The sequence below is a fragment of the Meles meles genome, chromosome X (assembly GCF_922984935.1).
Source record: "Meles meles chromosome X, mMelMel3.1 paternal haplotype, whole genome shotgun sequence".
NCBI lineage: Eukaryota > Metazoa > Chordata > Mammalia > Carnivora > Mustelidae > Meles > Meles meles.
In genome coordinates, this window is record NC_060087.1 from 59,309,941 (window position 1) to 59,331,177 (window position 21,237).

A 21,237-nucleotide genomic window follows, 5' to 3' on the forward strand; every position below is an offset into this window, starting at 1 on the left:
TCACCACTCCCACTTACAGGAGATTGACTCCTGCTGTGCACATAAGCTGGGATAATCAGGGTTTCTAAACAGTAGGCTTCAAGAGTCCCAAGTCCCATGTGGTGGGGGACTGAGGAAGGGGTACTCTTTCCCATACTCTTAGCTTTTGTGTGGCCTGTAATAGCTGATCAAGAGACATAGAAACACTAGAGTGTGACACAAGGCTCTCCTTTCAGAATCACAAAGACCCATACTTTGAGCCCTCGTATTTCTATCCCTCACCACGCTTTTCCTTTAATGTCCCTGACTTCCCTTTGATCCTAGTCCTCAGGTTCAAGGCCTCATGAGGCCAAAACCCTGTAGTTCCCTTTCTCAAGCTCCCCAGACTTTAACACCATCAGATTCAACCCTCTACCCCCACCCTGTCCCAGCAGCAAGAACCTGCTAATCCTTAGCCACTAATCTTTTAGCCTTTAATCTGCTTTCCAAACTCTTGGCACCTGAGCTATTTATAAAGCAGTGTTTTGTGCCCCCCCCCCAGCTCCATTCTCCTTCCTTGACCCCCACCAGTCTAAACATTCAAAGGACCTTAACTATAAGAGGCTGGGGAGGCGAGCATAGCAAACAGACCTGGAGACGGATGTGAGCTTCATCTCTCTCCTCAGGTAATAGTCCAAATTCTTCTATTTCTAGCCCATACTAGGTCCCATATCCTTTACCTTTAACAACCCCATGAATATATCAAGGAGCACTTGAGGGCACCTTTCTTGGCACAATCAGCAGGCACTTGGGCTAAGAGACCCTATGAGAGACCTCTGGAAATTCCCCAAATCTCACCCCTCAGGCCAGACCTGATATGCATTAAAGAGAAACACTAGACAGATATCCCCCTCTCTCTAAGGGTCCCTACTCCAAGGCCCAGTACCTGGGGCATGGATGGGGTTAAGAATGGGAAAATTGGGGGAAGGTGAAGAGAGCAATGAACAGATGCAAGGAAGGCTTTTGACCTCAATAGAGGTTTCTGCCACCAACAACCAAGAGCGTGAGGACACAAAACCCTTCTCTCCCATGCTTTTCTTCCCTCTTAGCTGAGAGTTAAAGCCACTGTGAGGTGAACTCAGGCTCAGAATCCAAAGTAGGAGCAAAAGCAGGCAGAATCCATTTTTTCTTCATTCATTTATTCATGTATCTAACAAACACATCTTGACACCTACCGTGTGCCAGGTGACGTCCAGCCTCATCCAGTCCAATTTTCCTCCAGTTGTCTGGATGGAGGCATCCCTCCAGCCCTGTTCCAGACAAGTTCCTGCTCTGTAAAGGTGCTCAAGAATGCCCCAGCTACTCCAGGAAGTCATGCCCTTCCTGGAGAATAGACAGTATGGTTACTTGACAATTTCTAAAAATAGTTTTTCCCCCCATGTCTGGGATGGGTGAGAGTATGACTGAATAAGAAATCTTGGCAAGAGGGATAATATAAAGTGCTTGATGGTGGCGACGTGTCTATTTAAGGAGGAAAGATTACACGACACTGGGTGTGTCTGGATGGTATCCCAGAATGGGGCAAAGAGAATAGGAACCAAATGACTGAACGTTCCTCCTTCTTTCCCTCTTCTCAGAAAAGGCACAACGTCAACTCCATGGCCAACATCTCAAGGTAAGTAAGAACTCCTTCTAATTATCTGAATCTGTGATTTGTCCCTTACCTGAACCCCAGTACTTGCCTTTGGGGTAGAGGAGTTTCCAACCTCTCCTCAACTTATAATTTGAACTCTACTCCATTTCATGCTTCTTGGGCCTCTTCTCCTAATCCTAGGAATATCTCCTTTTCTCCCCCACTTCCCTTCCTTTCCTCTCCCTTATTTTCCCCTTCCCTTCTCTCCCAATGACCCTCCTTATTTACTTTCCTATCTTCTCTTTATAGGGTATATAAGAAGACCTGCTCCAATGGGAAGGTGAGAGAACCTGGCCTAGCCAGGCAAAGGAGAGGGCAAAAGGGGTAGGTGGGTACCACCTTAAAGGTCTCAAAGGGTTTTTGTTGGGGGCTTCAGGGGAGTCTGTTCAAAGATGATTATGAGAGTAACATGCCAGGTTCTTCCACAACAGCTTACTCTTTACCTGGGGAAACGGGACTTCGTGGACCATGTGGACATGGTGGAACCCATTGGTCAGTGAGTTCGAAAAGGGAAAGAGCCTGGGGAGAAGGGAATGGGAGCCAGGAACTAAGAGAAAACCAAGAAAGGAACATGCAGAAGAGGAGCCTAATTAAAGGGGAAAATGGGAGGAACTATTTCAGGGATCCAATTCTGTTTCATAGTCTAAGGCTTTTTCCTGACTGGGGTGCCCTCTATCTCTCTCTACACAGATGGTGTGGTCCTGGTTGACCCTGATTACTTAAAAGATCGAAAGAGTAAGTAAAAATTCTCTTGGGCTTTGTATGTGCCAGGGACCCCAAACTGAAATGTCACATATGCCGCAGTAATTTGAATGACTAGAGTGGAGGAGTGGACCTGAGAGGTATAAGAAAACCAAAAAGCAGTGGGAACTGTGAATGCCTTGTCTGGTGGGAGCAAGCAACTGGGAATTTTAGCCCAGTGAGGCCAAATTTTCCAATTGTTGGAAAGGAACTGGAAATGAAGCATAGAATAAGACCGTCAGAGGCCCAAATTCTAAAAAGATTATGATACCTCTTCCCAAATAATATTCAACATAGATATATTTCTAAAACATAAATGAAATTTTATTTTTCAGAAGTACACAACATTTCCATGTGTGTTCGAATTAAAATAGTTTCTTTCTAAAATTTCCGGTTTTCCTTATTATTTTTGGTGGTCCCCTTGCTTTGTTGCTAAACTGAACATGGGCGTATTAGACTGGCTATAGAAAGATCCAGTATTTCAGAAATCCATATTTTCATGCAAATTTCCTGATTTTCAAATGTTGGCAGCTAACTAAAAGACTTTTTAAGGCCTGGATAGATCAAAAAATTTTTATTTTTACTTAGGCTGGATGTGACCCTCAGACTGCCATTTTGGGACCTCTGGGATATATCTTTCCACCTCTCCTCCTGTGTAGGGAAAACCCCCTATCATTTTTGGGGAGGAGGAGAGCCCAAGTAAAGAAACAAAGAAAACAATAGTTCCAGGAAGTAACAACAAGAGACATTACTCTGGCCACAGTACCATAGATCAACATTAGACTGAAATATTTTTGCACTGTTTTTTAAAAAAATTTGTTTTTATTCTGTGATTCAGTAAGCCTGAAAATTGGGTTTGGCTTGAAAAAGGTTGAGAACAAATTGATGAATACTAGTTCAAACATAACCTTTAGATACTGTGAGATAAAATAACCTTAGTCTTTCTGATTAAACAGTGTGGATAAGCAGTCCAGCCAGTTCGAAATATCAGAGGAATTCTGGGGAATAGCTGGTAAATTAACCAGCTTAAGACTCTCAATTACTCTGCATTCTAAAAATAAATAAATAAATAAATAAATAAATAACACCCTAAATCATTTTTCCACATTCCTACAAAACCTTCAGAATAACCTATAGAAAGAAGTACTCAGTTTAGAAAATGCATGTTGATCCAGAAGGAGGATGTCTTTTCCATTTTGAGTCTTTATTTATGTCCCTTAGTAGAATTTTTTGTGACTATTCATTTAAGTTGGGTCTGTTTCTTCAGTTCGTTCCTTGGCTCTTTTATATGTCTTGTTACTTTTATGAAGATGTTTTTATTTGCAGATTTTCTGATATTTTTTTTCTCTCAAGTTTCATTTGTTGATGTAAAACAGGCTTATGCTATATTACTGAGTGATAAAGGCCAGTTGTAAGGCAGTATAGATGTATCGTTTAACAAAAATCTATCTGGGATCTCTCTGTATTATTTCTTACAACTGCATGTGAGTCTACAATGCTCTCAAAATAAACAATTCGCTTTCAAAAGGCAATGGCACAAATACCTATGGTAGTCTTTTGTTTAATTAGAGACATGAAGTGGGGAAGCAGGTGCAAGAGATATTAACAGCAGTTATCTCTGCAGTACATTGTATGACAGCAGAGCTCGGGTTTATTCTTTTTGTTTGTATTTTCTGGTTTTCACACAATTAGGAGGTACTGTTTGTCTGACAGACACAACCATAAGTTGATAACTTTAGAATAGATGTTGAATTTTTAAAAATGAAAATGATCTAATTTCTTTTTTTTTTTTAAGATTTTTATTTATGGGGCACCTGGGTGGCTCAGTCGTTAGGCATCTGCCTTCGGCTCAGGGTCCTGGGATCAAGTCTCACATCGGGCTCCCTGCTCAGTGGAGGACCCACTTCTTCCTCTCCCACTCCTCTTGCTTGTGTTCCCTCTCTTGCTGTCAAATAAATAAAATCTTTTTAAAATTATTTATTTATTTATTCATGAGAGACAGAGGCAGAGGGAGAAGCAGGCTCCCGGCTGAGCAGGGAGCCCAATGCAGGACTCCATCCCAGGACCCCGGGATCATGACCCCCGGCTGAAGGCAGCAGCTTAACCGACTGAGCCACCCAGGCATCCCGAATTCACACATTTTTAAAAGTTTCTATTGCCAGACTGCCCTCCAAAATGATTGTACCAATTGACTCTCCCTCCTGCAGTATATAAGGCCACCCATTGCCCCAGTCCTTATAAGTACTGCCATTATTATTACTTTCAGTCTTCATTGTATCTTTTGAATATAGATTCACTTTCCGTGTTCTTAATTTGAAAAGCAGATATCCTGAGTGTTCGATATTTTGATCTCATAAAAATACGAAATAAGTTGCTTTCTCCTAGTGTGTGGCTGTCGGCACTTTTCTTTTCTTGTGGGTCAGGGCTCTTGCACCCCATCCCACATTCCACTAGTTCACTGGCGCAGCTTTCTATTTGCCCCTCGTCTTAGGTACCAGCTGCATAAGTATGAATTCAATTATAACTATCCTATTTCTGCCAGTATTCCTATAACTGCCGTCATCATTCACATCTATAATTACAGTTTCCAAAGGGATTTCTTATACATCAACTCCTCACAGGAACTCCTATGACCTGGGTTGGGCATACGGAAGTCTGGCCTTTGGAGTCACACAGTTAAATGACCGGGGCGGTCACTTAACAGCTCTGAACTCATTTTCTCTACCTGTGAAATGGAGATAATACTTCAGAAGAGGGGTGCCTAGCTGGCTCAGTCCGTACAGCATGTGACTCTTGACCTCGGGGTCATGATTTCAAGCCCCACATTGGATGTAAAAGTTACTTAAGAAAATGAAATATTTTTAAAAAGTAATGATACTTCAGAGGATTGTTGTGAAGTCTAAATAACATATGCAGAGCTCCTGTTATTGACAGGTGAATTAACTGAGACTCATAGAACTCAAGGGATTCATACAAGTCATACTCAAGCCGAGGTAGTCTGACCCTAGAGAATTCCGTAATAAATACCTTGTACCCACCACCTGGCTTCCAAAAGAACTACAGAAACAAATTTGTCTCCCATGTGTCCTTCCCTAATCCCATTCCCCCTCCTCCTTCCTTCCTTCCCTCCTGGCCTCCACCCCAGGGAACAACTATCCCGCATTTGGTGTTTATTATTCCTATGATGTTACTGTACTTCTCCTCCATGTTATGTATCTGTGAGCAACTCTGGCATCGTTCTACGTGCTTTTAAACTTCATATGCACGGTATTGGATCAGGGGTATCATTCTGAGGCTAGCTTTCTTTTGACTCAATAGTTTTTTTGAGTTTTAACCATATTGATACATGGCGCTCTAGTTCATTTAAACTCAGCTTAGCATTCTATTATATAAATATACCATAACTGTATTACCCATTCTTTCACTGATATTGAAATTATTTCTAATTTTATGTTATGACAAATATAATATTGATGCAATGGACATTCTCATATGTATCTCCACATAAACATGAGCAAGAGTTCCTCTAAATTCTTCTTACATCATAATATATAAGCAGATTCAGTTTTACTAACTTTGGAGTTTCTCCAGAGTGTTTGTCCTAATTTACCCTCCCACCAGCAGTGTGCAATGAACCCCTATTGTCCCACTCCTTCACCAACACTTAGTATCGTCAGACTTTTAAATTTTTTGACAATCTGATGCATGTGACATGTTACTTCATTGTGGTTTTAATCTGTGCTTATCTGATTACTAATGAGACTGGACATCTTTTCATATCTTTTTTAAAGATTTATCATTTATTTATTTTAGAGAGCACATGCAGCGGGGGAGGGGCAGAGGGAAAACAAAAAAGAATCTCGAGTAGACTCCACACCGAGTGCAGAACCCAATGCCGGGCTAGATCTCATGACCCTGAGATCACGACCTGAGCCAAAACCCAGAGTCAGATGTTTAATCAACTGTGCCACCCAGGCACCCTGACGTGTTTTCACATCTCACTGGCCTTCCTATGTCGTGCCTCTCCATACTCTTTGTACACCTTTATATTGGGATCTTTAAATGATTGATTTTCAGGAGTTCTTTATATCTCACAAATGTGAAACTTTTCTTATCAAAGCAGAGTTGGTACTCAACATTCATTAGTTTCAGGGTAGGACCGCTAAACTTTGGTTTGCTATGCATGATACAAATGTTTTCTCCTGGGCTTTTGCTTGTTTTGTTGTTCAGAAAGACTCCTAATGTAAAGAGGATTTAAATTTTACTGTAGTCTAATGTATTAATCCTTTTCTTCGTGGCCACATGGTTTCAGTCATATTCCCTTATCTCTCCATGTCTTCCTTTGGGCCATTTAAGAACTTCCTTTCTCCCTCGGGCATGACAAGTTACTCTCTTCCTCCTTTGCCTGCAGTGTTTGTCACATTGACATGTGCCTTCCGCTATGGCCATGATGACTTGGATGTGATTGGTCTGATGTTCCGCAAAGATTTGTATGTGCAGGTGCAGCAGGTGTTCCCACCTGAGCCCACCAGCCCGCAAGGGCCCCTCACAGTCCTACAGGAGCGACTCCTGCAAAAGCTGGGGGACAATGCCTACCCCTTTACCCTGCAGGTACTACCCACCCCCCAGTCCTGGGCAAGGTTTCCAGGGGGAGATTAAGATGGGAAGCTAAAGAGGGAAAACAGAGGAAGGGGTGCCCTATTTCTCCTGTTTGCTGACCTCTTTCTGATCCCCCAGATGGCTGTTAACCTTCCCTGTTCAGTGACGCTGCAGCCAGGGCCTGAAGATGCTGGAAAGGTGAGGTCCAGATTCCAAGAAAGGAAGAGAAATAGTCAGTACCAGGAAGAGGGACAGGTGGACAGGCATACAAGACTGCGGAAACAGACCCCTAAGTGATGGGGTCAGGCATTTCCTTAGAGACCCAAGAGGAAAGGATAGTCAGAAATGAGTTCTCTTTGCCCCTGCCCCCTTGCAGGCCTGTGGGATCGACTTTGAAGTGAAGAGTTTCTGTGCTGAAAACCTGGAGGAGAAAATCTCCAAGAGGTAGTCTTCAGTCGTCTCCAAAACCCCTGCCTCCAGACTGGGCTAAGAAACAGATCCTGATATCAGGACCAAAAAGGCCCTACTTGTAACCTCCATAGTACCATCACGGCCGATTCAGAGGTCCAGCTCTGATTCCCCTCTGGCTTCTCTTCCTTGCTCCAGGGCAGTCGGCCAGCTTCCCCTGAAAGGGCCAAAAACTAAATAACTCGGCTTTGCCAGCTCTATAGTTTCAGTTGCAACTACTCAACTCTGCCATTGTATGCGAAAACAGGCAGAGACAGTATGTAAATGAATGAGCCGGGCTGTCTTCCAATATGACTTTATTTATAGACACTAAAATTAGAATTTTATATAATTTCCACATGTCATGAAATATTATCGTTCTTTGAATTTTTTCAACCATTTAAAAATGCAACAACCATTCTCAGCTTGTGGGCCATCCAAAAACAAGCAGCAGGCCACATTTGGCCAGTGAACCATTGTTCACCGACCCATGGTATGGATGCCTCCACTGAGGGTCTAGAGGAATTCTCTGGGGGAGGCTCTACGTCACCTCCACCCACCCACCCCCACCTCAAGCAAGGACCGGACCATGCGGTTGGCATGGAGAAAAAAAGTCTGTGAGTCCCCAGAGAGATGTGCTGGCTAACCTCTTGGCCTCTACTCAGAGACTCCGTGCGGCTGGTGGTTCGGAAAATACAGTTTGCACCCCCGGAACCAGGCCCTGGCCCCTGTGCCCAGACGACCCGCCGCTTCCTTCTGTCAGCTCAGCCCCTACAGCTGCAGGCCTCGATGGACAGGGAGGTTTGTGAACCCCACTGCCTGACCCCTTACCCTGAAACCCCTCCAAAACCCTGATCCTTCATGGATTTCCTTCTTGGGTAGCCAGAGACAGAAGCCAGGGCAGCAACACTGTTAAGGAAGCAGGAATTCTGGGTCTCAATCTAAGGGTTCTCCCTCCAACCTCATGATAAGTCTCACCCCCTGCTTCAGGTTCACTACCATGGCAAACCCATCTCTGTCAATGTTTCTATCAACAACCGTACCAACAAGATCATCAAAAAAATCAGGATTTCAGGTGAGCTTCTTTTCCTATTCCCCCTGCACCTGGTTCCTAATCCACGGGTCTTTTTCCAAAATGCTGCCTCACTTACCCAGTCTGCATTCATCTAGACTTTCTCTCTAATGCAGGCTTACAAAAATGCCTATCTTTTTTTGCCCAAAGTGCATCTCAGTGCAACATGCATAGTGTACACATGTGTCAGGTCACATCTGAGGGCAGTGAGTTGGGGTTTTAAGGAAGACTGAATGATTATAGTCATGTGCTTTTCCCCTGGCTGTTCAGTTGACCAGATCACAGACGTTGTCCTGTATTCCTTAGACAAGTACACCAAGACCGTGTTCATCCAGGAGTTCACGTGAGCTGGCACCCGGGCCGGGGTCAAGAGAGCCAAGGGGTGGGTTGGTGGGAAAAGTGTCAGGGACTAGAGGCAAAGGAGGGGGTTGGGGAAAGAAGGAAGAGGATAAGAACCCAGGACTGAGGAAAGTCAAGATGAGTGCTGATGGAGAGAATAGGAGGGATTCCCAGGAGAACTAGAGGGTGGATACCCACAAGAGGACCATCAAAACTTGGGGAGGTCAGGGGCATAAGGATTTCCCACTCTCCGCAGTTGGACATGCCCACTCTCTTGGCTACTCCAGTAATTTTGTGGAATTGTGCAAGATGGCCTTGGGAATGAAAGTACATATAACAGGCAAAGCCTAGCCTAAGTTCTTCTCTTCTTTTAAAGGGAGACTATAGCTGCTAACTCTAGTTTCTCTAAGAGCTTCGAAGTAACTCCGCTCCTGGCTCCCAACTGCCAGAAACAGGGCCTGGCGCTGGATGGCAAACTCAAGCACGGCGATACCAATCTAGCCTCCAGCATAATGTAAGCTCACACGTGAGGCCCAACCTCCATGTCCCATCCCCTTACCCATTCTTCATGCTGTGCATACAGTTCTGAGCCATTACCTGTTAAGGAAGCCTACCCATTTTTAAAAAAATGTCCCTAGGCCAGTGTTCAGAGACTGCTGCAGGCCTGAAGGCCATCAGGAAGCTAAATAATGCCCATGGGACCAATGCCCAGGCTTAGGTCACAGGGAGCAAGAAAGGAAGAAGCTGTGAGGAAAATTCCCTGTGTTGTACAATATTCCGCAGCTCACAAAGCTCATGCATGTCTAGGAGTGAAAGACTAGGAGATGAGAAATGGAGGAGGAGAACGACCAAAAAAAGGAGAATGACATAATGGAATTGATAGCATTCTACCCAATCATTCATTTTGGTCCTATGTCTTTGGAGGCCCTAGTGCTAGGTATGTCTCCCACCAAAAGCCATCTGCCACCATCTGATGAATGTTATTTGTCCCCTACCTTTCTCCATACCTTATCAATCTTGAGGCTATAGATTGTTACTGCTAGAAAGACCCTCAGAAATCATCCAAACAGTATGATTTTATAGATTAAAGCATCAGTATTCCAGAGTCATGAAGAGACTTTCCCAATATCCTACAATTTTCTGTGTCTTATTTTCCAATCAGTGAGTTTTCAGGGAGCACCTGTTACATGCTCATTCCTATGCTAAGCAATGTGGGAGGATACAAAGACATTTTAGACAGCCTCTGCCTTCAGTCAATTTATGGCCTAGGTGGGGAACAAAGAGCAACACAAATGCAATCTAAAGGTTAAATGTTTGTACACGTGGTTCAGATTAGAAATTCAGTAGAAGTTAAAAGAAGCCGGCAGAGCTGGAGAGAGCTTCCTGGAGGAGACTGAATGAGTTACATCTTTTTTTTTCTAAAGATTTTATTTATTTTAAAAACAATGAATTCTGTTACGCTGAAAAGAAATTTTAAACAAGATTTTATTTATTTTACAGAGAGTAAGAGAGTGCATGAGAGGGGAGAGGGTCAGAGGGAGAAGCAGACTCCCCGTTGAGCTGGGAGTCTGCTGTAGGACTCCATCCTGGGACTCAATTCTGGGACTCTGGGATCATGACCTGAGCCATAGGCAGCCACTCAACCAACTGAGCCACGCAGGCGCCCCTGAATGAGCTAGAGCTTGAGGCACATGTAGGATCTGGATAGCAACAAAAACAGAGGAAGGAAAGGACATTCTAGATTGGGAGCACAGCATGGGCAAAGGCCAGAAGGTGGGAAACTGCATGGCGTGTTCTGAGCATGGAGAGAGGATGGGTCCTCTTAGGTTGTATCCCTGGTATTAGGGAATCAGGGCAGATGAGGTTAGAGAGGCTAGGTGAGGCCAGTTTGCTAAGGGTCATGACAGTGACTAGGAGAGATGAGAGCATGGAAGGCCTGTGAGAAAAGGTACACAGGAAGGGACTGAGGGAAAGAATGCTTTACTTCCCCCCCCCAAAAAAAACACACAACAATTAATGCTACCACCTCCAGTCTTCAACCTGGAATGGACAAGGAGCTCCTGGGGATCCTGGTGTCCTACAAAGTGAGGGTCAACCTGATGGTGTCCGGTGGAGGGTGAGTGATGGTTTCGGGTCTGTCTGGGCAGGGCCCAGGGAGCCACACTTGTTTTCCCTCCCATTGGAGTGACCCAGTCAAGCTGTTCCCCATCCCTTCTCCCACACCAGTTTCCCAAATCTGTGTGCTCAGTGAGCAAGCCACCTTCCCTTCCCTTCCAGAAACCTCTCCTGTGGCTGAGTTGGCCTTATGACCCCTTATCCCCCAGGAAAACTAGGTTGCCACTTTCCATTTCCAGCTGCTAATTTTACCATGTTATTCTACCCTCAGCATCCTCGGTGACCTGATAGCCAGGTAAGAGACTCTATGAGGAAGCTGTGGGGGGAGGGGATGGAGCAAGAAGGGGAAGGTGAGGACATAAGGAGACCAAAAGAGGGCCAAAGGAGAGCCGGAGGACATCCCAGGACCAGAAAACCGAGGGTGAGAGGTTCCGGGAGTGGCCTGGAAGGGAGATCTGTGACTCTTCTTTGGAATCCTCACAGCGACGTAGGTGTGGAGCTGCCCTTGATCTTGATGCATCCAAAGCCATCACATGGTGAGGGACCAGGTGGGACTGACAGGAACCGTGGGCCTGAGTGCGGCTACCAAGCCGTTCTAATCTCGGGAGTCCCGGACTGGCTGTGTGGGTAGAGAATGTAGAGCAATGAGCAGGTCGGGTTCCTAGGTTTTCGGGACTGGCTGTGTGGGTAGAGAATGTAGAGCAATGAGCAGGTCGGGTTCCTAGGTTTTCAGAGTGTGTGTGTGTGTGTGTGTGTGTGTGTGTGTGTGTGCGCGCGCGCCTGCCTTGGGGAAGGGGAGGGAGGAGGGGGTTAAAAAGGGAGGGGGGAGCGAAACAATACATTCTCGGTGGAACTGAAGAGCCCCGTATCAGCTTCTCCGTTTGTCCCTCCCTCTCCATGCTTTGCTACAGAGGCTGCTAGGTAAGAAACTGTGAGGCCCGGAAGCCCCATCCCCCTTTCCCCATTGCCACCCTCCATTTTATGACGATGGCAATGTTAAAAAGCTTCCCTAGAGTGTTGCTTTCAATACTGTGCGGTGGAAACATATGGTTTAGCCTCGTGTCATAGTTCGGTGCTTTTTATACGCCCTCCACCCTCTGCTCTTCTCAGAATCCTCCTTCCCCCTCATCCCCCCCTTACACACCCCCACTCCCCCACCCCCACCATCCGTCTTTGTTTCTACCGATCCCTTCCCTCCTCTCCACCCTCCATTCTTATTTCCCCTCCAGCACTCTGGGTGGGTGGCGGAGGGGGTGGGGGGGCTTTTGTTTTGGGAGATGGGGGAGGAAGCAAAGGGAGACAAGCTAGAGTGGTCGATCCATGGGTTGGGGGGTGGGGGTCGCTACCCAGAGAGGGTTTCAGATCTGAGTCGGAAGCGGAGAAGAGGTCACTGTTCTGGAATCACAGGAAGGGAGGGAACGTGGACAATGTCCAGAGAGTTGTTCCTAACCCTGCGTTCCCCTCTGCTGCTTTGCAAGTTCTGAGGACATAGTCATCGAGGAGTTCACTCGGCAGGAGAACTGCGGGGAGGAGAGCCAGGAGGCTGTGGCGGTGGAGGGAGATGAGGAAAGCTGAACACCTCGCTCTGGTGCGTGTGGGCAGGAGCACCACTGTAACGCTCTAATAAATCAACTTGTCCAAGACGCGCCTGGCAATCTCCTTGGTATTTCCTTCTCCGAGAGGGTGATGGCACTACAGAGAACAGCACCCTCTGCCCCTGGCAGTGATGACTCTGAAGCATGTGCTGAAGCCCCGACTTCCCTCTGGCTAGGACACCTGCCCTCTGTGGGTCCTTCAACTTGCTCTCTGGATCCTAGCTATCCCCACCCCCACCCTACCGCCGCAGCCCCCCCCTTCCCCTTCACGTCACTGCAGCAATCTCCCGCGGATCACCCGCAGCTCTGATCGGGCCCGAGGGGGCGTGGCCGTGCCCCCAACCCCAAGTCCATGTGCAAGGTGATGAGCAGATGGACAGCACACCACCCACCTGCCGCCATGTACAGCCTCGGGCGTAGGGCCCACCGCAAACCAGAGGCTTCTGAAAACTACTGAGCTGACCCCTGCACAAGCCCAAACTCATGTGCCTGGGGGAGCAGAGCAAGAAGGGGGGTATCTAGGTGGGGCTTTGGAGATAGGGAGGTGTGACCGGGATGGAAGAGTGTCGGGGGCGGGATCAATTTCCTCCTCCTCACTCGGGGTGATGGTTGGCTCACTTAACCCACCTCACAGTGGGGAAGATACAGCTCCTCACCCGCTTCCTGTACTACACCTTCCACTGCGCCTGCCAGGTGAGACATCACACAGAACATTTTGTCCCCTCCTTGGCCAACCCCCCTAGGGATTCGTCTCAAAGTTATGTATTGTAAGCGTTGAGAAGTTGAGCCAGGACAACCTTCTCAAGGGCCATTCCCCACTTCTGGTTCTAAGACTGCCTGGTATTGGAAGGAGAGGAGGGGTGCAGAGTACCCAACCCCAGGTTGCAGGCAGTCATTGGACTGGACTTCCTAAGATCATGTGCTTGGGAGGACCAGATGTTGAGTGTTCATTCTCATATCACTAACTCTATACCTTGTCCCCTTAGGCCTATTCATTAGTGGTAGGGCAGCTCTGTCTTGGATTATCTGTGGATAAAGCAGGGGAAAAAATATGGAACCTCCCCAAATGACCAAACCCTGCTTTGTTTCTCATTTTCTCTGCCTCCGTCAGGTCTCCCTCTGTAACAAAGAGTCCAAGAGGCTTTAAATCCTTAAGTCGGCTGCTGCATGAGGTCTTCCTTAATCAAGACAGTATATTGTGATTGTATCTGTCCTAGGTTGGTAGGCCACTTGGTTTGTGGCTGTAGCAGCCAATTTTCTCGAGGACACGGTTTCCTTGATTCTTTTTGGTTTGCCTTTTAAGTTTTAACCTTTAGAAGGTACGTTTCTTTCCCTTCTGAGCATTTTTTCAAAAGTTTTTATTTACTTGTCAGAGAGAGCACAAGTAGGGGGAGCAGTGGACAGAGGGAGAAGCAGGCTCCCTGCCAAGCAAGGAGCTTAATGCGGGTCTCGATTCCATGACCCTGGGATCATGACCTGAGTCGAAGGCAGCCACTTAACCGACCAAGCCACCTATGCATCCCTCTAAACATTTGTTTATGCAGGTTCAGCTGTAGCTATGGGACACAGCTGGCCGGGAGTGCTTTTGCAGCCTAAATTTCTAGCTACACATGATTCAGCTACTGTAGTGGCTGGTCTAGGACACCACAAGTGTGTGTTACGCCATGTTTTATTTGAAAAAGGGATTGAGGAAAACAATAGGGAAGTTGGTAAGACTAGCAGAGAGGAAGGACAGGTACATTATTCTCTCTAAACTTCTACTAAGTGTTTCAACTCTCCACAACACATTCTCTCACAGACATTGTTTTCAAGGAGACACATAAGTGGGTAGATGTAGGAGCAGAAAGAGGTGATGATATCATCATCGTGTAAGTGGGTAACAATACTAATCTGAACAAAAGGTAAGGAAGAACTACGACTTCTGGCACACCTAGAGTTCAATTCCTATGGCAAGGGTCTACTGTGCTGTGTTTACACGGGAGAAGTTTACCAGTTTCAGGAACAGAAAGGTGATGGGTTCAAGGCTTCTATGGTTCACATTCTGGGGAGGCATCATTAGACTTCAGAAGGATCCATCCCTATTCACTCTGAGTTACCATGTACCACTATCTGGTGCCTTGTATCATTTCTCATTTGTCAAAACAAGTCTCTGCAGATGACAGGGAAGAAATACCCAGAGACCTCAGTGTGATGTTTGAAACCAGTGCCCAAACCGGTTAGAATGTGAAATATGTAATGCCCATTTTTCTTTGTACTTCTGTTGTACTTTTGTCTCTAACTACCTCCCACTGCTTACTCTTTTGGATAACCTTGGCTTGTCCTATCTTGGGGTGGGTACAAGGTTCATTTCCCCATCATGCAGCACAAAGGCCCAGAATCTCTGAACCTGGCCTTTTGTATGTGTGTATGCGCGTGCGTGAACGCGCGCGCGCACACACACACACACACACACACACAGAGTTATTCCAGCACATGGCTTCCACTCTGCCATTCAGAATTCATTTCCACTGAAGAGGGTTATCTTTTCTCCCAGCTTTGCTGGGCTAGAGAGTGTAATGCAGAGAAGGCAGACTTCCTTTGCTGATTTGATGGCCAGAGCTGACTGCTATTTTAGGGAAAATGGGACTAACCTCAGCCAACAACAGCTCCCTGGTCTTCCTTCAGGCAAAAAAGATTAGAATTCTTCGGTTTCCTAGAAGCTGCCCCCCTGGTAGCTGAGATTTAACCCCAGCTATATCCCTCTTACCTTAATACACACTACAGTGGTGGAAATTCAACTGGAGCCTTCCATACAGTCAGGCATCAAAAGGCATTGTTCCGGGGCGCCTGGGTGGCTTAGTGGGTTAAGGCCTCTGCCTTTGGCTCAGGTCATGATCCCAGGGTCCTGGGATCGAGCCCCGCATTAGGCTTTCTACTCCGCAGGGAGCCTGCTTCCTCCTCTCTCTCTGCCTGCCTCTCTGCCTAGTTGTGATTTCTGTCAAATAAATAAAATATTAAAAAAAAAGCATTGTTCCTGTTGATAACTTAGTCTCTGTCTAATCTGATGACTTTATTGCATTTGGGCTTCGCAATAATCCATCTCCCCCACGCTCAGATTTAAGATTTAAATACTTGGTTATTGGGGCGCCTGGGTGGCTCAGTCAGTGAAGTGTCACAGCCTTCCACTCGGGTCATGGTCCTGGGGTCCTGGGATCGAGCCCCACATCAGGGTCTCTGCTCAGTGTGTGTGTGGGGGGGGGGGGCGGGCTCCTGCCTTTCCCTTGGCCTCTACTCCTCCTCCCTGCTTGTGTTCTCTCACTTTCAAATAAATAAATAATATTTAAAAATACACACATACATACTTGGGTACTTACCAAGCTTTCATACAATTCCTGAGCTTAGGAGTTAAAATAGAACCCCCGAGGGGCACCTGGCTGGCTCAGTCAGTGGACCGCGTGGCTCTTAACATCAGGGTCACTGAGTTCCAGCCCCACGATGGGTGTGGAGCGTACTTAAAATAAAAATTTTTAGGGGTACCTGGGTAGCTCAGTTGTTAAGTGTCTGCCTTCAGCTCAGGTCATGATCCCAGGGTCCTGGAATCAAGCCCTACATTGGATTCCCTGCTCAGTGGGAAGCCTTCTTCTCCCTCTCCTCCTCCCCCTGCTTGTGTTCCCTCTCTCGCTTTGTCTGTCAAATGGATGAAAACTTAAAAAAAAAATTTTTAAATATAACCCCTGAAAATGCTATTGTTCTTTCTCAACTGCATCTCACAGCTGTGGGGGATGGAAAGATCTTGCAGGGCCCAGGAATCCCACCTCACCTTCTCTTGACTGCTAAAAGCCATCTCTAGGGGATGCAGTCCTATGCCAGCTGGGATACATCAAAGGCAGTTAGAGTTCATTCCCTGAGGTTTCTTTTTTTTTTTTTTTTTAGATTTTATTTATTTATTTGACAGACAGAGATCATAGGTAGGCAGAGAGGCAGGCAGAGAGAGAAGGAAGCAGGCTCCCTGCAGAGCCGAGAACCTGATGCAGGGCTTGATCCCAGGACCCTGAGATCATGACCTGAGCTGAAGGAAGAGGCTTAACCCACTGAGCCACCCAGGTGCCCCTCCCGGAGGTTTCTTATCTACGCCCGATAAACCACTGGTCCTTGGGTCTCGGCCTGTTATTGTTCGTCTTCTCCGTGCTATGCCTGGACCATTACAGTGCAACTGCATCCTGCCCATTCCAGGTACTTCCAAGAGAGAACAAATTTAGCACAGGAGGCTTTCTGCCTCTCAGGCCCATGGCACCTAGCTGGGACTTTTTACCATGTCTATCACAGTTCTTAGACGAGTTGTTTTTAAACCTGTTAACCGCAGGCAGAGTACTTGACCTTGACATTCAGCCCACTCAGCCAACAGGCCTTTGGGCAAGTCTCAGCCTCCAGTTTTTCAGATGGCCACTGGGGGCGGGCGGCTAATTTCCCAAGGAATCAGAGACTGCCTCCAGCTCCACTCCCAAAGACATTGCTACCTGCCAGTAGCAAGTAGTAAAGCTGAGATGGGATTTATAGAGACAGCCAAAACTTACTCATAGCCATATACTATTTAGAATGGTTTCCCACATTTGAAGACTTTTTTAAAAATGCAGATTCCCAGGTTCCACCCCAGAACAACAGAATCACTCTCCAGGGCCAGGGCATGGAAATACACATTTAAGCTTCCTAGGATTCTTTCACGGCAAACTGGGGACTTTCATCATGGGAGGACTTCACCCCATACCTCATTAGAAACCTTTCTGTTCTGAATGGGTATTTTAAAGATGCCAATGGAAATGGCATAAAGTGTGGCCTGGAATCACTAACAATGAACTGGTAACTAAGACGGTGGCAGGTTATGTGGGTGTTGGAGTGGAGAAAAGGAGGGAAGTCAATAGTACCACTCAGCCTACAAGTTGGAAATTGGGAACCAATTTCCTACTGCTGTCCCTGAAAGGAATGCCTCTAAGCCTCTCCCTTCATTTGTGTTCTAGATCAAAGATCCTGAGGAAGAAGACGATTATCTTAATACCACATCCCTGCAAAGAAAAGCCCAAAGTTCATGAGGGAAGGGGCCCTGTTTCTTCCAGTACTCACCTCACCCTACACCATTCCTCAGTTACACTGAAGGGAAGGTTCCTGCACCTTCCTGATGGACTGGCCAGACACAGTTGTGCTGGTACTTCCCACTGGCTCCTCTCTTTGGAAGAGCTTTTGTTTTTGCCTCAAGAGCATTTAAAACCCAGTCAGTATCATCCAAAAGTCACACCGACATTTGCTCAGCATTGCCTTTTACTTTGGAGGGCGGGAGGGCAAGGGAGAGAAGAGGATAGGAGGAGGGAGATGGGGAAAAACAATCCCAGGGAGTCTCTGGAGGGTCTGAGACAGGTAGTACAACAATGGGATGAGATGGAAGGCCCCCAGGATTCTCTTCGCTACTGATTTCTAGACTCTGATGAAAATGAGAGGGCAAATGTGTAGTTGGTTAGCACGCGGTAGTCAATAAACATCAATTGCCTCAAGATTCTTTCTTCTATTGATTTCTAGACTCTAGTGAACACGGTATGACACATGCAGTTGTCTAGCACGTGGTCCCCAATAAATGTCAGTTGCCTTTTCTAGCCGGGCTCTCCACAAGCTATATCTAGAGATTTCCATTCTTCCCGTTTCAGGGAATGAAGCCCACCTACAGAACGAGGGAACAAGAAGTACAGAACAGTCTAGGTAATGCAGTTGGCTAGATGGCTTGGTGGCAGGGCCTCACTGTGTCCCAAGCCTCCCCACTCCCCTCTGCCAGGGTGGGGCTGAGAATAGAGTTTCCCAAGAGGCTTCCCTGAGGTCTACCCAGCTTGTCCTAGAAGATTCCATGTGGAGGGTTATGGGCGCAACTCTCTAGTGTACAGTTCTCTCTTTCTGACGATGATAATCTGGGGAAAAGGAGAAAAGAAAAGGAAGACAAGAACGGGTTACTTTCAGGCCTGTGCTCCTAGTTCCCCATCCCCAGCTTGGTGGCATGGCCTTAGTAATCCGTATTTAAAGAGTTCCTACCCAGGGCCCTCCCAGGTAAACAGTGACACTTACTGTAGGGAAAGAAGCGGACACGCATGCTGATCTCACGGGCTGTCTTCAGGATCTCAACAGCCTGGAAGGAACACAGCAGCTTATACAAATGAAGATCCGATCCAGGACAGTATCATAACAAGAGGAAAATCATTTGCTACTCCAATCTTCCGGGTCACTACTAGCTGCTTCTTCCTAATGGACTTCCTCATTGGAGACTCCTCCTTATCAAGTTAGAGACTATGCTAATCCTGTCCAACCTTTCCTACCGGGGATGACTTCTCACTTCACCAAAGCCCAGATGCTGTGCTCACCTTGCTGTGTTCAATGTCTTGGAAATCCACATCATTCACAGCTAGGACTTGGTCCCCTTCCTGAAGTCCTGCCCGATGTGCATCCGAGTCAGGAATAACCTGTTGGCAAGGAGAGAATACATGAGTTTGAGGTGAGAGAATTTCAAAGGCTGTAAGTGAAATTAAGTGCTATTCAAATGTAAGGTGCTAGCGTGCATGTGTGTGAGACAATGTAAAGAAACAGATGGTTTGCCAGGTGAGAAGTTTTACATGGGAAAGCGTGTCCCCATGATGCCCCTTCTGTAGGTCTACTGTATCATTCTCCTCCCAGGCCTTTGGACACTAGGGTTCTGCAATCTGGTAATTAAACAAAGGGAATGAGCAATCCATATTGCCTATCAGGCCCACATACCTTGGAGATAAAGATTCCTAGCTGGGAGGCCTTTCCTCCTCGGATATTAAATCCCAACTGTAAGACAAGAGCACAGATCAATATAGGTCATGCACATAAGAACATCTAACAGCATCACTGTATGCCAGCCTGGCTTATGTGTTCCTCAGAGAGAAGTCAGAAATTATGGAAGTGGTAGCTCAGATTTTCTGCCCATTAAAGTTTCCTTACCTTCCTACCTGCTTTGCCATCCATCCCCTCAACCACTGTAAACTTCTGGGCCTGGTACAAAGCTAGCCTGGAATAAGACACAATTGTTCCAGGGCACCTGGGTGACTCAGTCGGTTAAGCATCTGCCTTTGGCTCAGGTCATGATCTCAGGGTCCTCAGCAGGGAATCTCTTTCTCTTTCTCCCTCTGCACTCCCCCCACCTGTGCGTGTGCTCTCTCTCTCTCTCTCAAATAAATAAATAAAATCTTTAAAAACAAAAAAGGCACAATTGTTCCATAGGCTCACCTGAGCTCCAGGGGGCTTCTTCAGTGTGACAATTCGGGGCAGAAACTGGGTCAACTCATTGTTGTAGTCTGGGTGATACACCCTCTGCAAGACACAGAAACCCCAGAAATCTGACTACCAGCCTTAGATTTTATACACACCTTCATCTGGACTAAAAATATATCACCTTGAAGTCAGGAAAACGTGTGGCTATGAACTTAGTTGTAAGCAGAACAGCTAACACTGCCCAAATGGGGAGGTGGATAGCAGGGGGAAATGTTAGCAGCCCAGTAGCTCCCCCACCTCTTTATCCTGAGAGAATAGAAACTAGGGCTCTGAATTTCCAGAATTCTCTGTTGTGAATGGACTCTGGCAGGAGGATACCATTAGAATCCCAATGGGCCCAGTTGTTCAGAATCCAACTTCTGGGTTGGCTAGAATTCACCCTCTATTGAGATTTCTAACCCTGCCATTCTACCTTTCATATACCATCTCATGCCCACAGGGATGAATCCCCTCCTCAAGCATTCCCACCTCATGAGGCGGAATCCATGCTGGGGGATTCTCATAGGCAGGCAGGAAAACCACGGGGTAGTCATCATAAGGAATTCGGCTGTCCATCTCCAGCAAGGCCCTGGAATGGAAGGAAGGGTGAATCAAAGCTGACAAAAAAAACGGTTCAAAAGGGTCAGCAGTCCAGCAAGTTTCAAAAAACAACTCCACTCCACCCCAAGGGTATCGGTCTATGGGCTCAGCCCACTTCCTGGTGACAGAGACTGAGAGAGAGAAAGAAGAAAAAAGACGAAAGAAAACAATTAACTTTGCTGAACATGTGGATGCCAAGCAACCTGCTGGTTACTCCATAGAGATGACCTCCTTTCTCACAACAATCCTGAAAAATAGATGTTACCGCATTCATTCCAGAGAAGGGGAAATCAGGAGCGTCTAATTTTCGAAGTCCAAAGGAGGGCTGCCTCCAACTATCCATAGGGACTCGGCACCGCCCCACATCCCGTAGTCGTAATCAGTAATGGTGGGGGTCCTCAAAATGACCCCTCCTCCACCGCCAGCCATCCTCCAGGTCCCCGCCCCGCATTCCGCTGGAGTCCCACGCATATGCCGCGGTACACGCCAGACCACCTCACCTACCCGCAGGCCTCAGGAACCTCAGGAGCTGCTTACCGCCGATCCAGTGTGGAAACCGGAAGTGGATGCTCGGGTGCGTCGGAAGGGGCGGGTTCAGGGTGCGGCGCGAAGGTCCTCCCCTTCCCAACGCGTCTTCCTGCGCGCGCCGACGTGCGTGCTTGTCCCGCAATCTGTCTGCGCTCCGATTGGCTGGCGCCTCAGGGACTGATTTGAAACTTGGCGGTTAAAGCTCTGGTCGGGACAGGGCGGCGGGAGACCGGGAAAGGGACATTTAGTTTGGTGAGTTAAGGGGG

The 21,237-nt window shown here is 46.9% G+C and overlaps 3 protein-coding genes across 3 annotated transcripts in view; 2 read left to right on the forward strand and 1 right to left on the reverse strand.

Moving 5' to 3' along the window:
- The first annotated feature begins 1,569 nt into the window (after positions 1–1,569).
- ARR3 (arrestin 3) lies at positions 1,570–12,680 on the forward strand. The gene is made up of 16 exons (XM_045996025.1): positions 1,570–1,633; positions 1,901–1,931; positions 2,083–2,143; positions 2,342–2,386; positions 6,804–7,003; positions 7,130–7,189; positions 7,368–7,435; positions 8,104–8,239; positions 8,429–8,513; positions 8,781–8,853; positions 9,226–9,363; positions 10,882–10,965; positions 11,236–11,259; positions 11,448–11,500; positions 11,876–11,885; positions 12,443–12,680. Exons 1-16 carry the CDS (start codon positions 1,617–1,619, stop codon positions 12,537–12,539), a joined length of 1,182 nt encoding a protein of 393 aa, XP_045851981.1. The 5' UTR covers positions 1,570–1,616; the 3' UTR covers positions 12,540–12,680.
- Positions 12,681–17,829: 5,149 nt separating this feature from the next.
- Positions 17,830–21,115, reverse strand: PDZD11 (PDZ domain containing 11). Its single transcript, XM_045996026.1, has 7 exons — positions 20,948–21,115; positions 20,333–20,432; positions 19,820–19,903; positions 19,325–19,381; positions 18,934–19,032; positions 18,641–18,701; positions 17,830–18,486 (listed from the first exon to the last, which is right to left on the reverse strand). Exons 2-7 carry the CDS (start codon positions 20,417–20,419, stop codon positions 18,452–18,454), a joined length of 423 nt encoding a protein of 140 aa, XP_045851982.1. The 5' UTR covers positions 20,420–20,432; positions 20,948–21,115; the 3' UTR covers positions 17,830–18,451.
- Positions 21,116–21,176: 61 nt separating this feature from the next.
- KIF4A (kinesin family member 4A) overlaps positions 21,177–21,237 on the forward strand; it is a 121,558-nt gene continuing 121,497 nt past the window's right edge. Inside the window, exon 1 of the mRNA XM_045996024.1 lies at positions 21,177–21,223. The gene's annotated coding sequence lies outside the window, so the exon portion shown is untranslated. The remainder of the gene's footprint in view (positions 21,224–21,237) is intronic.

Excerpts from the sequence above, each read along its gene's own strand:
- ARR3 (XM_045996025.1), top strand. Across the intron at positions 7,436-8,103 it reads GAGGAGAAAATCTCCAAGAG|AGACTCCGTGCGGCTGGTGG; the intron begins GTAGTCTTCAGT and ends GCCTCTACTCAG. Across the intron at positions 8,514-8,780 it reads CAAAAAAATCAGGATTTCAG|TTGACCAGATCACAGACGTT; the intron begins GTGAGCTTCTTT and ends CTGGCTGTTCAG.
- PDZD11 (XM_045996026.1), bottom strand. The coding sequence starts at position 20,419 with ATGGACAGCCGAATTCCTTATGATGACTACCCCGTGGTTTTCCTGCCT. Across the intron at positions 19,904-20,332 it reads CATGGATTCCGCCTCATGAG|AGGGTGTATCACCCAGACTA; the intron begins GTGGGAATGCTT and ends TGTGTCTTGCAG. Across the intron at positions 19,382-19,819 it reads AGAAGCCCCCTGGAGCTCAG|TTGGGATTTAATATCCGAGG; the intron begins GTGAGCCTATGG and ends CTTGTCTTACAG.